The 15,046-nt window shown below is 41.8% G+C and overlaps 1 protein-coding gene across 2 annotated transcripts in view; it reads right to left on the reverse strand.

The window, feature by feature from the left end:
- The window catches only part of LOC129088942 (partitioning defective 3 homolog), a 237,234-nt gene that overhangs the window by 88,505 nt on the left and 133,683 nt on the right, over nt 1-15,046 (reverse strand). For both annotated transcript variants that reach the window (XM_054596221.1, XM_054596222.1), the window contains 3 exons: nt 11,831-12,019; nt 9,609-9,779; nt 5,518-5,671 (listed from right to left, as the gene is read on the reverse strand). In XM_054596221.1, the coding sequence (XP_054452196.1) occupies nt 5,518-5,671; nt 9,609-9,779; nt 11,831-12,019 (514 nt within the window). The remainder of the gene's footprint in view (nt 1-5,517; nt 5,672-9,608; nt 9,780-11,830; nt 12,020-15,046) is intronic.

The following is a 15,046-nucleotide window of genomic DNA, read 5'->3' on the forward strand; positions in this document are numbered from 1 at the left end:
TTTTGTAGATAAATGGATTATTATATTGGACTGTGCTAAATCTAGCACAGTCTTACAACAGCTACAGTTAACAAATATCTTTATTTTAATTATGAGAATTTGAAAAACAAATATTTCCAAAAAGCATTTCTAAACGACATTACCAACCCCAGATTCAGATACCCAACCCCTTTATGGCGTGGTCCACCGAAAGATTGAAGATTCTCGATCATTAGACCAAACAAAGTTTTTCAGGATGAATTGAGCTGTTGGACAGACTGCTTTAAAAGGTAGGGGGGCCGTATTTATAGCATAGTTGTAAGGCTTTGCTGTTTTTATTCTGCCATGAATTGAACCTGAATAAGTTTTACTGACTTCATTCTTCCTAGAAAAGACAACAAAAGCTGAAAGCCGAGAGTCTGAGCAGTATATTAAAGTTCTACACAGAGGTACCGCCCAGCGTGTAAAACAGGCAGAAAGGAAAAAGCTGCATAGTTTGTTAATATATAGCTGATAATAAAAAAGTGCGAAAATATAAGGAAATTTAATTTAAACAAGGAACTAATAAAAGATAAATGTATGTGCTTTAAAAGTATCTAAGATTACATCACACACACACACACACACACACACACACACACACACACTATTAGTGTGCTGGATGCATCTGTAAAAGTGTGTGAGTGCACGCCCTTAACACGGTCGGACCTTTACTGCCCAAACTGAACTGTTACAGTGGTTGTTGTGTGTGTTGGTGTGTGTTTCTTAATTCAGCCCCCTCCTGCTGTGTGTGTTTGTTATTCTCTGAGAATCTGGGAGTCCGGGTGAGTCCTCTAACACAGCAGGGCCACTTCTCTCTCTCAGACCACACACACACACACACACACACACACACACACACACACACACACACACACACACACACACACACACACACACACACACACACACACACACACACACACACACACACACACACACACACACACACACACACACACACAACACACAACCACTTAATCCCATTTCCCTAAGCAGTCCAATGCGCGACACTGAGAATCCCATCAATGTCACAGTTTGAATCACTGCAGTACAATCAACTGGCAGCCACTGAGTAGAAAGCCAATGAATCTGTCAACTCACTAGTCTAGTAAAAGGAGGAGGGAGAAGAAAAAAAAAAAAAAAGCTTCTTTGTTTTAGTGCCAGCACCCAAGGGCAGCCATCCACCAGCGACAAAAGCACTGCCATGTGGACGGAGAGCACACACACACGAGCACACACACACACACACACACATCCATCACTTCACATCCAACCGAAGAAAAACACACATTATCTTCTCCCAGTGGCTGTAATAACTTTTGCGGTGGAACAATAGGTGGCATTTCATTTGAGATTCTCCAAGAGAGCCTATTATCAGATGCTTTTTTTGTGCAAAAACCACTGAATGCTTGAGGGCAAAGGAGGAACACGAAACGGCCAGGAGGGAAGACAAGGGATGAAAAGATTTTCTCGATGAAAATGGAGATAGCAAGAGGTGAGAATAACATGTTTTTTGTATTCAGTCGGTCTATTTGCATAATTAGTAAGGAGGTTATTGCCATAGGGTGCTGGGCCTGGAAAGCTGTTGGCCTGAAGGAATAATTAAGTCTCTCTCTCTCTTATATCCAGAGAACCAGGGGGAGGTCCAGCAGCGTGGAACACGTGGCCAAAAACGCGAGCTGATACGTTCTGAATGGGAACGATGTTGTCTTCTAAGAAAAGCCTAATGCATGATTTATGTTTTGTGGCACCCTTACCATGAGAGAAAAGACTTATTCAAAGCAACTGTGAAAGACCCCGCAGCACTCTCACACACACACACACACACACACACACACACACACACACACACACACACACACACACACACACACACACACACACACACACACACACACACACACACACACACACACACACACACACACACACACACACACACACACACACACGATTTGTATTTATTCAAGAGAGGTTTGCCAAAGCTCTGCTTCGTATTCACACACGTTCACATCTGGGAGCTGCCAAGAACATCTGCAGGCTTCTGCCGCGGCGTCGGATTCTCCAGACCGTTCCTCAGGAGTTTGAATCCGTCACGACACACAAACTGTGTCTGTTTGTGAACCTCCGCATTTGGTAACGCAGAGGAAAGTTACACATGTGGGAACAATAAATCAGCTCGTGAATTCTGCCACAGTCGTTTCAGGACCACACAAGTATAAAGAGAGCCGAAGCAGCACTATCATTATCATTATTAAGAATTGGTCAAACTTTATTTAAAAGGGCTTGGTTCACTCAAATTACACACAAAACTGCCTCTACTCATTTTTAGTGGTGTCTAAACATGCAGCGGGTTTTGTTTTATCTGTCCATACTCTGAGATAGCCGTCTCTGAAATGACATTGCATCAATACAATAAAAATGTAATCATATTGGTGCTTCTCAAAATAAAAAAAATCAGCAGCAACATCTCTGAATAGCCCATAGGAACATGCTGTCAACTAATTTATTTGGAACTACTTTCCACTGAATAAATAGTTATAGTTAACAAAAACCTAAAACTATTTAAAAGAAGCTGTTTATGTTTGTTTTTTATGGATTTGTGTGAAACAAACCCTTAAATACTAGACAAAATGAAAAGTTGTGGTTGTGGTAAATTAAAGGTAGTCCATACAAAAAAAAAATAATCAATACATTCCTCATACAGTGCAGCACCTACATTTTAACTCTCCACTAAATAAACTGTAAGAAAGATAAATGAACGACTGCAGCAAGCAGATGGAATGTTTGAAAAGTTGTTTAATTCTAAAGTTGCTTGAATGATAAATTGACTGACGACTTTGGAGCGTATCGACTTAATTGGCAGACACTTTAATATACTCTCATTTACATTTGGTACTGCTTCATAAGAAAATCTGGCAAACAGAAACTCCCTTTAGAGTTCTGCCTTCATATGAGCAAACGTGTGTGTGGTCTCAATGGTTCTTTCACAATCATATTATAAAAACACCTATAAGGAGCTGAAGGAGGGTCGGCTTAAAACCTGCCCCCGCTGGTCTTTATCCTCCGTGTTTTTTGCCCACATCGGCAAATTAAACAACGGTTCCAATAAAGCTTTAATCCTCCCCCACTACCTCTCCAATCTCACTTTGACACAAAACCGCAGAGTGACGTTTTTCAAAAACTGGGCTTGGAAAAATCCGACCAACATGTCAACGTTTTATTACCAACTTGATTTAAACCGATCCAGAAACCACACGGAAGGAGGGAGAGGATCCAAAATATTTTTACATGACAAAATGGGGTTGAAATTTTCCCCTGCGGTGGTGGAATAAAAAAAGACTCTCCACTGCTGGGCTGATTAAGAGTTTAATAAGCGTGGAAACGTCTGCCGTGTCTGTGGTGGTTAGTAATCATATAGTGCACAGACCTCCGCAGGCCGGCCTCCGAGGGTTTCTTACATCTGGTGTCCCGTCTTGTTGAGCTTTAGGTGAAATATCAGAGGAAACAGGCGACCCTGACATCTTCATTTCCCCCGCTGAGCTCTGCCAATTTGTAGCGAGTTCAAAAAAACCACACGTGACGTGAGGATGAAAAAGCAGCAGGTGGTGGTACAGTATCTGATGAGTTTTAATCCTCCGAGGATGACGGTCGGGTGTCACTAAACACCGAGGTGACGTCAGCCAAGATGAGGACCTCCGTGTTTTCTATAATCCCTCCTGTTCTTGTGCCGGTTGGTGATCGTATACCCGTCCACAGTAAATCGTATTTAGGATGGGATTGAGGGCAGAGGGACAAATATCAAATAACAATTTTGCATTTAATCTGTTGCTTCTTGTCATTTCTTCCGGGTAACCTTTTACCTCTATTTTTAATCTCAACCTTTCAGGTGTCTGTGGCGACTACATGTGCCAGCTGATAGCACAGTGGTGATTTTGTCCTGTTTATTTTGATTTATTTTTTGAATTCTAGAGCTGCAACGACAAACCGATTATTTGTCAACTATTAAAAGTAAGATTTAAGATAGTTAGATAGGTGATTTATTTGATTTAAGTAAAACATCTCTGATTACAGCTTCTTAAATGTGAATATTTTCAGTGTATTATATTTTATTAATCCTCTATAAGAGTAAACTTAATATATTTGAGTTGTGCACAAACAGAAACGACACTGATTGTAATTTTTCACCATTTTCTGAAATTCCATGAACCAAACAACTAGAAAATAATCAACAAATGAATGGCCATTAGTTGTATTTCCTGACTGCATACTGCTCAAAGGGTTCTAAAAGCAGTGGACCTGCACACGCAGACATCAGCTCCTCTGGTCGGCGGAGCGATGATGATCTTGTTTTCCACCGTTGAGCAGTCGACTGCTGCATCTCGTGCTTCATCCTCCCGACCCGGCACGCTCATTATGAGCCCTCTCTGTTTGTTAAGCATGGATGAACGCAGCTGCAACTTCACCTATTAACACTTCCTCTGTCAGTCAGAACTCACACCGGTTTTTCTTTTGGTGCGTTTGAACAAACAACAGGGTGTCAATGTCACCCAATTTGCATGAAAGTAAAACAGAGTTCAAACTTTCACGTTATGTTGCATTGATTAATGAGTTTGGAGGAGTAAGAAGGAGCTAATTTAAAAAAACAAAAACTTTGAAAGTTGGTGTAGCAACATCTTCCAACTCTTCATTAATAAACATTTAAAGTATTAAGTGTACCTTTTATCGACCTGCTTGCAATCATTTAGCAGAAGAAGAGGTGAAAGCATTTTCTGCCACTTAAGAAACATGGATGTGGACGGCAAAGACACAACTGCAGAGAACAAAAGGTACTCAGATAGTTGGGTCACAGCATCTGGTGCACAGAAGTCCTTCTCTGACATCTTCACCACCCGTCCATCCATCAATCATTCAAAACGCGACACACATGCAATCCTGGACCAATCCGTGAGAAGCTCTCACAATGCTTACTAACCCCTTTCACTTAGTCAACACACACACACACACACACACACACACACACACTGATCAAACCAGCTTGGAGTTGGTTTAAAACCGACAGATCAGATCACCGAAAACTGAAACATATGCAAACTAACACAGAGACACTTAAAAAACAAACACCCATCAAAAAAGAATCAATCACTGGTGGAGCGTCTGCAGAAACAAATTGTCCAGGGGCCATTTTTCCATCTCCCTCTCTCTCCCTCTCTCTCTCCCTGACATTTTCCGAGACATTAAAAGCCACTGAGTCTTGACAGGAAGTGAGATGACAGAGTTAAGCTCATGTTCTGTGTTGACACAGCCCGACAGGTTAAGACCATGGAAACTAGGAAAACACACACTAACAGAGAGGAGATGTAAATGCTGCACTATCCTTAGATTTAATCCAATTCTATAGTATTCTTATCGTGTATACCTGAACCAGGATCAGCAATTTGGAGGAATAACACAAGCCGAAGGGGAATAAGTTGTGACAAAAGATGCACGTCTTACCTATTGTGCGCGGGATCATTCCTTGTCGTGGCATCAAGTTGTCATCGAGGCCCTCCAGGCCACCGTACAAGGAGTGGGAGATCCGGCGCTCGTGGTCGTCCAGGGAGGTGTTGATGGTCTGCTGACTGCCCCCCAGCGGACTGCCCGGTGTCTCCTGAACGAGGAGGGAGGTGATATTAAGAGCAATTAATGTTTCATTTCTGGTGCTCTTCTATTATCCAGCATATTAAATGGTAGATCTGTTCTTTGGCTGTGAACTGTAGGGTTTATTCCTTCTGATAATGTTCATGAAACAGATTTTTTGAAGTGTTCTGGGCTCCGTGTGGAGTTTTGTGGATGCAGTCTTTTATTATATCGGTTTTGACCATTCACACAGGCCTTTGAGGTTGATAAAGAATAAATCATATTTTGTATATGACTAGGAAAGCTAATGCATGCACAGCAAAAGTCCAAACTGGAAAAGGCCTCCATGATCTCTACACAAACATGTTAGCCATGTGCTAGAGCAAGAGCACTGAATGGACACAAGGGCAGCTGTGGGCGCCAACGCTAGCGGTGTGATAACCATGATGAATGAGCATGGATTTCCAATAGGCCGTGAAGCCACGGGCTGTTAGCAAGCTAGCGTTTCCCCACGGGGAGGAGGAGGAGGAGGAGGAGGAGGAGGGGGTGTTAGCTTGCTAGCATCTTGACATTTCCCTCGGGACCCCGTGATGACAAGCTCTTGTTTGCTGGACAAATAGACCATTTGTTGGCCCCGTCACAAATAAACAGCCACTGCCTGAGAAGGTGTGTGTGTGTGTGTGTGTGTGTGTGTGTGTGTGTGTGTGTGTGTGTGTGTGTGTGTGTGTCCATTGCATAGTTGACCGTATCGATCTGCTTTGGTCTCCATGCATTTATTACTGAAGGCGATGACGGCTCTGGCCATAAAGATAACCATCATCTCCGACATCGCGTAACGAGCAATAACACAACCACAGCGGAGTCGATACCGCAGCCAAATCACCCACATCAAGGACTGTAGCCGGTGCAGGCTGGGATCAGATTTTTGGCAGAAGGGTTCTTTGCCCAATGATCCTTTCAGCTCACTAAATTGTTGAGGTGCTGTAATAACCAGCGCCGAAAGAGATTGTGATGTAAACAAACGGGAGAATACTTATGTGGGTACATTAGGAGGTTGACAGGAGTGTGAGGTGTAATGAACTGGATTTAAGACTATTATCCCAAAGCTTTGGTAAACATTTTAATAGCACAATGTATCAAAAGAACAAATGCCTTTTTATATAACGTAGTCGGCTGCTGTGGAGACAATTTGAACCTGTTGGGTACATTAATCGACAACAAATCCTGATTCAGATGTTCAGCCATAACCTTTAGGTCACGAAGGTCATGTTCTCAGTAATGCTTCTGGGAATTTGGAAATTGTAAGGAAGTTTAATAATGCAAGTGTTTATTTTTAATGAAAATAAATGGGTATTTCTACACCAGAGTTCTACATTTGAAAGTGCTCTGAAGTTGAAGTTCTCTGACACAGTCAGGTAAATGGTAACTAGAGCTTTCAAATAAATATAGTAGAGTATAGCGTATAAAGAACACCTGTCTTAAACGAAGTGTAGTAGAAGTATAAAGTATTGTAAAATAGAAATACTACGGTAAGGTCATTTACTGGAAAAAAACCCCATCACACTTGAATCACAGCTAACAGAGCCAAGTGAACCTACACACTGATTGCAACAAATCTTCCCCCAACTCATTTGTGAGGTCGCCATATGGTGCCGTGACTGTTGGCATGCGGCTGCTCTTGACTTTCAATGAGATAGTTAATGAATTGGCCGGCTATAGGGGGGGGGGACCGAGATGAAACGCCCGGGTGATAGTCGAGAGAGGATTCGCCAAACCGAGGTCGCATCGACAAACCACGTCCCAGCTCATTGCATATTCGGGCTGATAATAAAGATCCGGGAAGTCTGCTGCTCCGGGGTTCACTGCGTTTCTACGGTGATGGGAGGAAGGAATGGGAGCAGTAGTGCTTGTGATTTATGCGACGGAGAAACATTTGAGATTGATTTGAGATCGGCTGTCAGGGGGACGGAGACACGGAGGGGAAAGTAAATACAGGATTATTTTAAGCCATATGTCAGTGGGCCTAAACATATGTCAAAATAAGCCTCGGCTTTTACCCCATGGTAATTACATATTATTTAATTTGACCAAATATATGATGGACAGCTGGTTATGAGGAATTAACAATCTATATTGAGCCTTTGTGACTTTGCGTGTCAGCTGCGAGCAGTCTCTTTGAGCGCGTTAAAGCGTTGCTTCCCCCTTCGCTCTGAGTGTGTTGGACTCTGTTTTCTTATAAATAGCCAGACACTTGGACAGCCTCAGGCCATGCCTCCGGCTCTGCATGTGAAGCAGAGATTGACGAGACTCCCTGCGCTCGGGTTTTTATTCATCCGCCCGCTCTGTCTGTTAAGTCTCTCTGCCTCCACACAGCAGCAATACGCCCAGACACACCGGGTATCTGTCTGCAGACCAACACACGGAAAGGTCCTTGAAAACAAATGCATACATGCATAAGCGGGATGTACAAAAAAAAAAAAAAAAAAAAAAGGTGCCAGCTACACACTCGTACACACACACACACACACACACACACACACACACACGAATGCACGCACTCGCGCATGTGCAGACACAAAGACAAGTGCACGAAACACAGCTCCAGGCTTAGCCTCTGCTTTCAATTACCAGACGGGCCGAGGGGAAATCAAAACTTTGACACACCAGGTTGGAAAAAGGGGAGCGGGGAAGCCAGGCAGTGCCAGAGGCGTACGCACGCACACAGACGTGCACCCTCCTACACACACACACACACACACACACACACACATGCACACAGCCTCGGCTTTCAAGCAGGCGACAGGCCAAGGTGTACAGAGAATGTAAAAACATGACATTGAAGGGAAGGGAGAAAAAAGTTGAGCAGCTCGGTTGGCAGCCATGTTTTTTTCTTCTTCTTCCTCCTCCGGCTGCCTCCAGGGAGGACGGCGTGCGTGGGAGGGGTTGGTGAACTACCATGACCTGACTACTTACTTTTAGTTCATGAAAACACTTCATAGCGGCTCATGAGGGCATGTCCCGGCGGTTCCATTGGGATTGTGTCGTACATTTATCACAGAATGGGGTAGTATTGAAGCGCTGACTTCTGACTCCACGTCCACAGAAGTGTCTTTATTTAGGACAGCAGTGTCAGGTGAGTTCTTTTTTTATTTATACAGGAACTCACACAGAAACCATCCTTAGAACTGCTTTGAACTTAAATCAGACACAACCAAAGTCTGTATCATTTCACTAAAGTTATTAAAATAGATAAATGCCATTTGTTATGACACTAAGAAAACAGATGCAGAAAGAAATGGCAACTACCTTTTCCAAATTGTCCATATCACTCATCTCAAGCCTTACTCACTTAAAAAAAGACAAGTTCCTGACCTAACTGTAATCTGGAACTGTGGTTACTTTACTCAATAATGCATGTTGACATGTCCTTGTGCAGGGTGCTTACCAGCCCAGTTCCTTTCCACTGGACTTGCCCCGGGGTCACCGGTCAACACTACAGTTCTGCAGCTGCAACCTGAGGTGTGAACGTGTGAAACTGGAGTGTGAAGCAGGCTGCTGCTGCTGCTGCTGCTGCAAAAGGTCATATGTGCTCAGTCACGGTAAATAATGGAATTAATCATTACGGTGCTGCGGTACTTTCAATTCCAGGTGGGTTTGATTTTAGAAGCGTCGTGGTGCTGATGTTTTTGCATAGGCATGCTCTGATATGATCACCCATTGATCCGATATTGACTTAAATAGCTGGATTAGGTATCTGGAATTTAAATTACCGTTTAAGTTTCGAGCAATTTGTTGCTGCACTAAAAAGGATAACACTTGAATTGTAATTCCTGTTAATTTTAAAGACCATTTACATAGTTTCTTGTGTACCTTTGATTATTCTGTTAATCGAAAAAGTTAATGTATATCAATATTTGTTCAATTTTGTTTTACAAAGTTAGAACTCTGTCTTTTGTTTGGTCCCTTACCTCATTTCTTTTAGACACTCGTCTCGCCACAATGAGCTGGATCATCCCACGCTTGTTGCCTTCCGTTGACATGGACTTGCGTAGCGTCTCCATGGCGTCCTGGTTGGTTTTACCCAATAGCGACTCTCCATTGACAGCGATCAACTGGTCGTTAACTCGAAGCCGCCCGTCCTGTTGGTGGCAAACAAATCACACTTTTTTTAGGGGGAATAGGGAATCTTTAGGGCTTGAAGCAGGTCAGCAGTCTTTGTCACATAGAAGCGGTATAAATCATCAGAAATCTGGAAACTGAGGATTTATTTGAGATGCAGCAGAACATTATGATTCAAGAATATGACGGTCACCATGCTTTATTATGTCTCATAAGAGGCAGCAGCAATTTTTAGGGGTTGATACCATTTGTTACACAGATTTGGTGCAAAATGGAACCATTTTAACCACTCAAGACTTGATTAAAAAAGGATCAAAAATTCCACCAATATATCACATAAAGACACCAATACCTTGAAGAACACCATAGAAAAATCCATGCTGGGATTTAGTATCAAAACTTTCCACATGTGAATATTTCCATAATTAGCCCAAGTGTTATTTAGCTGCCTTCCCAACAAGCTAACATAACATGGTACCACACTGAGCCTACAGCCTCTGAAAGACAGTAAAGTGGACGGAGGACGCGGTATCTGTAAAGCCTCGGAGGAGGTTATCCTCTTCATATCACAGAGAGTGGAGGCTGTATGTTTCCACCAAACAGCACACGTTGATGAATAAAAAGCAGCTCCAATTTAACAATAACCTTGATCTAACTAGATAAACAGTCTCACCCACAGAGTGTATCCTGGTTCTAGTCACCATCTAATCTCTTACAGAGAAGTGTGCTTTTAAGTTTATTATTACATTCTGTCAGCACTAGCTTGTTTGTGTGAAAACAGGGCACTTTGTCTCAATAGATTTGATCACAGATGAAGATTTTTCTTCACAGTGGCGGACAAAGTCATTTTACTTTTACTTTCCCTGTCGAGGTTATATGGAGGGCTTTCAAACATCAACCCAGTTTGTTGCTTGACATCTCGCTTTGATTCTGTCACTTTCAAACATAGTGTCCGCAAATAACCAAAAGTTATATTTAATTCCATCTATCACCTTTTGAAGTGTTGGTTTGTGTGTGTGTGTGTGTGTGTGTGTGTGTGTGTGTGTGTGTGTGTGTGTGTGTGTGTGTGTGTGTGAGAGAGAGATAGAAAAGGTGTTGGGTTTATCTAGAACAGGTGAGAGCAGCAGCTCTCTATAAAGGGAGGTACGTCTGGTTTAACAGAGAAACGTAATAATGTCTTCTACCAAAAAAACAACAACGTTTAAGTTAATATTCAGACCTTATGTTTTAAGCAGGTGTTAAATTCTATCAAATTTGGTACCTGGTAGAATAACATTTACTATATACTACTTTATACTGCATACTGTCTCGTGCATAGTAAACTTTTGGTGAGCGTAACTCTGCAGGGGCATCAATATATAGACCAATGGGTGGAGGAGGGCGGGAATTTAATCAATGTGAAAATAATCCCTCACGTTATTCGGATAATCCCCTCAAATATACACCTGAGATCAGTGAACAACTCATATAATCTCATCATGGTATGTATATATATATATATATATATATATATATATATATATATATATATATATATATATATATATATATATATATATATATATATATATATATATATATATATATATATATATATATATATATATATATATATATATATATATAGATTGACCCTTGAAACAGCAAACCTATCTCCATCATATTATTCTTTCGGTTTTTTTGTGGGTAAAAAATGTACTAGTATCTTTGCAAAACGATATGCTTATTCTCCATAAAGAATAAAAACACAAATACACTATAAACACTATTTAGTTAAATTAACAATTTCTTATTTTCTTTGGTTAATATAAATAAGCAGTGATGACTGCTGGGTAATATGCATGTTGATTTTGTCCAGTGTCACGTTTCTTTTTGATCATGTGACGAAACGACACATGCTGGGGCCGGTTGTAACAATCACTATGGATGATTGAGCACTGATATAATCTCACCTATAGCGAGACAACAGAAAAAAGAATATGCTTGTAAGAATAACAGATGCCACACTTTTAAATATTTCTTCTCTCTCTGCACTCAAACCCTCCATTAATGACAGCCGGCGGTCTGGTACCTTGCAGGCCGCCCCTCCGTTGATGATGGATTTGACGAAGATGCCCAGGTCAGCGTGGTTCTCCTTGGAGCGGTTGCCTTTGACGCTGACTCCCAGCCCAGCTGAACCCGAGTCACTCAGGGGGATCTCAAAGGTCAGGAACTCCCTGGTGCCGTCTGGAGTCAGGACCAACTCGTCCTCCTCTGGCTTCTGAAGGAGGGGGGGGTGGCAAAGACAGACCAAGAGAGATTCGGATTAATAACAGAACATATTAATAACAGTAGCAACTCTACAGTAGTCCACAAAGACACACTAATACAGTTAAATGTATCCCACAATGCACATCTAATTATGCAAAGCAAAAACATGCATGCATTTAATTGAGCCTGAAGCAATAACACAGACGCCCCCTCAGCCTTGCCCTGCTTGCACCGTGTTCCTGTGGGTTAGCCAACGGGGGCCAAAGATACAAAGACATTCATTCGGCCACTCGAGGTCAATGAAAAGCACTCGCATATAAATTGCTGCCGGGCAGATAGCAGCGAGGTAAATCAGAGTGTGAGCTCATTAGCTACATCAGATATATTAGTGTTAAGCAGACCAGTGCTCTTAAGTGTTAAATCAGGTACTTAGTACAAGCAGGCACGGAGCTATCTTCTATCATCAAGACGGCACAAAGCTACGGTTCAATTTAAACTTTGAGGAAATCCGATTCGAGAGAGAGAGTTTGATCAGAATCAGGGGGTGATGTGTTGTTTGGTGAGTCAGAACTGGAAAACAGTCAAAGTAAGGCCGGATGATGAGCACTGGGATTGTGAAGATCAAAAGTAATATGTGAGGCTCCCAATCTGCATATGAAACAGATGCAGTCTGTGTTGTTTGTTTCTGGTTCTTAGCCTGAAGCTAGTTCCCATCAAAACTATTCACAGCAACACTGAAGCCCCCCGTCCCCCCCCGTCCCCGTCTCCCGTGCACGATGCATTTCAACTTAATGTTAAAATGGACTGCATTTATAATGCTCTCTTATCCCAAAAAACATTTTAATTAGGTTCTCACAGACACACACACACACACAAACTTTTCCACGGTAATATGCTACATCGCAAAGGTAGCAAAGTGGAAAAACCTAGCCGCTAACAAAACGACGCTGTGTTACAGTGAAACCAAAGCAGGAAGCAAAACGCATGCAGATGTAGAGCGTTTACTGTGAAGCAGCTGCAGGTTCACAACGTCCTGCGCATGGAAGTGTTACATTTTGCCAAAAACACAAAAGTTGTTGTTTCATAAAAATTGGTCTCATTCCATACTTGGAGGCCTACATCTGTCTGCACGTTATTTGGGCTGCACATTGCAATTAATATTGCTCATATCGGGACTTTAAAATTTAAGATCTATTAGCATTAATCATCTTTGTATTCAATGCTGCAATAAATCACATTATAGTTAGCAATTCAAATGAATAGAACCGTGTGTTGTTTTGATCGTAAGTTGGAAAACGTCACAGTTTTGCAGTTAAGCCTAAACTCTAGTCCTACACTCATTTCATCCTTTCTAATGTTGATCTCTATAAGATTGAACACCTTTCCCTTTTTTAAAACTTTTAAAAGGGATTCAGACAGAAGCACGCACGTTACCCAAAGAGCAGGTCTGACATGCCGTGCACCTGGATGGTGATACCGAGTGCGTCACACAGGCAGTAAACTTGCCAGTAACCCTGCATGAACACAGCAGCCTAATTGACATGCTGAGTGCTCTCTCTCTCTCTCTCTCTCCCCCTCCACAACAGGTGCTTCTCCCACTCTTTCTCTATATTAATTTTCCCCTCTCTCTTCCAGCTCAACAATAAAAAGCTATTCTCTCTCGCTTGTTATTTGACAGCTGTCCTCTGAATAGATGGGTGCGCGCACACGCTCACGCCCGGCAATTATTGTGCACGCCTAATGAATTCAATCATCGGGCTCGGTGTCAGCATGTCATTAGCTCCCTTTGTTTGCTCGGAGAGAGATGGAATTGCTCTGGGTTGAACGGAGGGAGGGGAGGAATAGGGATGGAGGGAAGGAGACAGAAGAGGAGGAGGAGGAGGAGACGAGGATGTATGGAGGGAGAAGGAAAGGGAGGGAACAGAAGGAAGGAAGGAAGGAGGGAGATAAAGGAGAAGCGATTATGAGGAGCGCTGTCAGGGTGTCTGCATGTTTCACAAAGACAAATATATGCTACCTGGAATATATATCTGAGGTGTAATTAAAAACAAAGCAGGGAAAAAAACATCCAGTCTGATTTCAGACACAACTTATAGGAAGTGCTGAGGAATAATAACAAAATAGGACAATATGAATTTGATTATTTCGGAACTTCGAGGCCAATTCAATCTGCCTAGAAATGAATTTAAGGCCAATTAAAAAGTGAATAACGACATAATCCTCAGATTAGTGTGTGGCCGAAGAAGAAAACCGGAAATACATTTTAATAACTCAAAAATATAACTGATCAGTAAAGCTGATATGTGATGTCATTCAAGTTTAAAAACAAGACTATCTATCTAATCTATTAACTGATATGAGATAATGCCATCAATAAAGCTGAATGATTAATCTCCTTTATATCCCAATCACGATTGCATTTTCAATTCCCATACGCAGCAAAACATCATTAAGATTTGACAAATTGAAAAAGGGTTGAAAGTATATCGCTGCCTATAAATACAAACAGTCGTCTGCTGCATTCACAGCTGTAGCATTTAAGTAGATATTCTGTGAGCTAGCCAAAAACTTCATAGCACATCCATCACCGTTGCAAGCTTATTAAATAAAAAGTTCTGAAAGGGGAATTCAAGTAATTTATTGCTGCGAAGCTGCAGGGGTGAAACTATCACATGATCATGTCCGGAGTTTATGCATACAGTCGTGTGTGTGTGTGTGTGTGTGTGTGTGTGTGTGTGTGTGCGCGCATTTCGGTGTCTGTCCGTCTGTCCACTGCTAATCTCACATACGACAAATCAGCCTTAGAATTTTTGATGTGCTAATTTATGACTATATATGTATGTATGCTAAAGAGATGCAGTGATCACACTTTAAAAAAGAATATATATTATTATTGACTCTTATCCCAGCGTTGACTGCGGTAAGAAGTAAGAAATCATTTTGTAGTTAAGCTTTAGAAAAAAAGGCACCTTGTTTAACACCATGTAGAAAACACAAACACCTGCAGATTCATTTATAGAGAATAATCACAATGGCA

Source organism: Anoplopoma fimbria, chromosome 3 (assembly GCF_027596085.1).
Source record: "Anoplopoma fimbria isolate UVic2021 breed Golden Eagle Sablefish chromosome 3, Afim_UVic_2022, whole genome shotgun sequence".
In the NCBI taxonomy this organism is placed as follows: Eukaryota; Metazoa; Chordata; class Actinopteri; order Perciformes; family Anoplopomatidae; genus Anoplopoma; species Anoplopoma fimbria.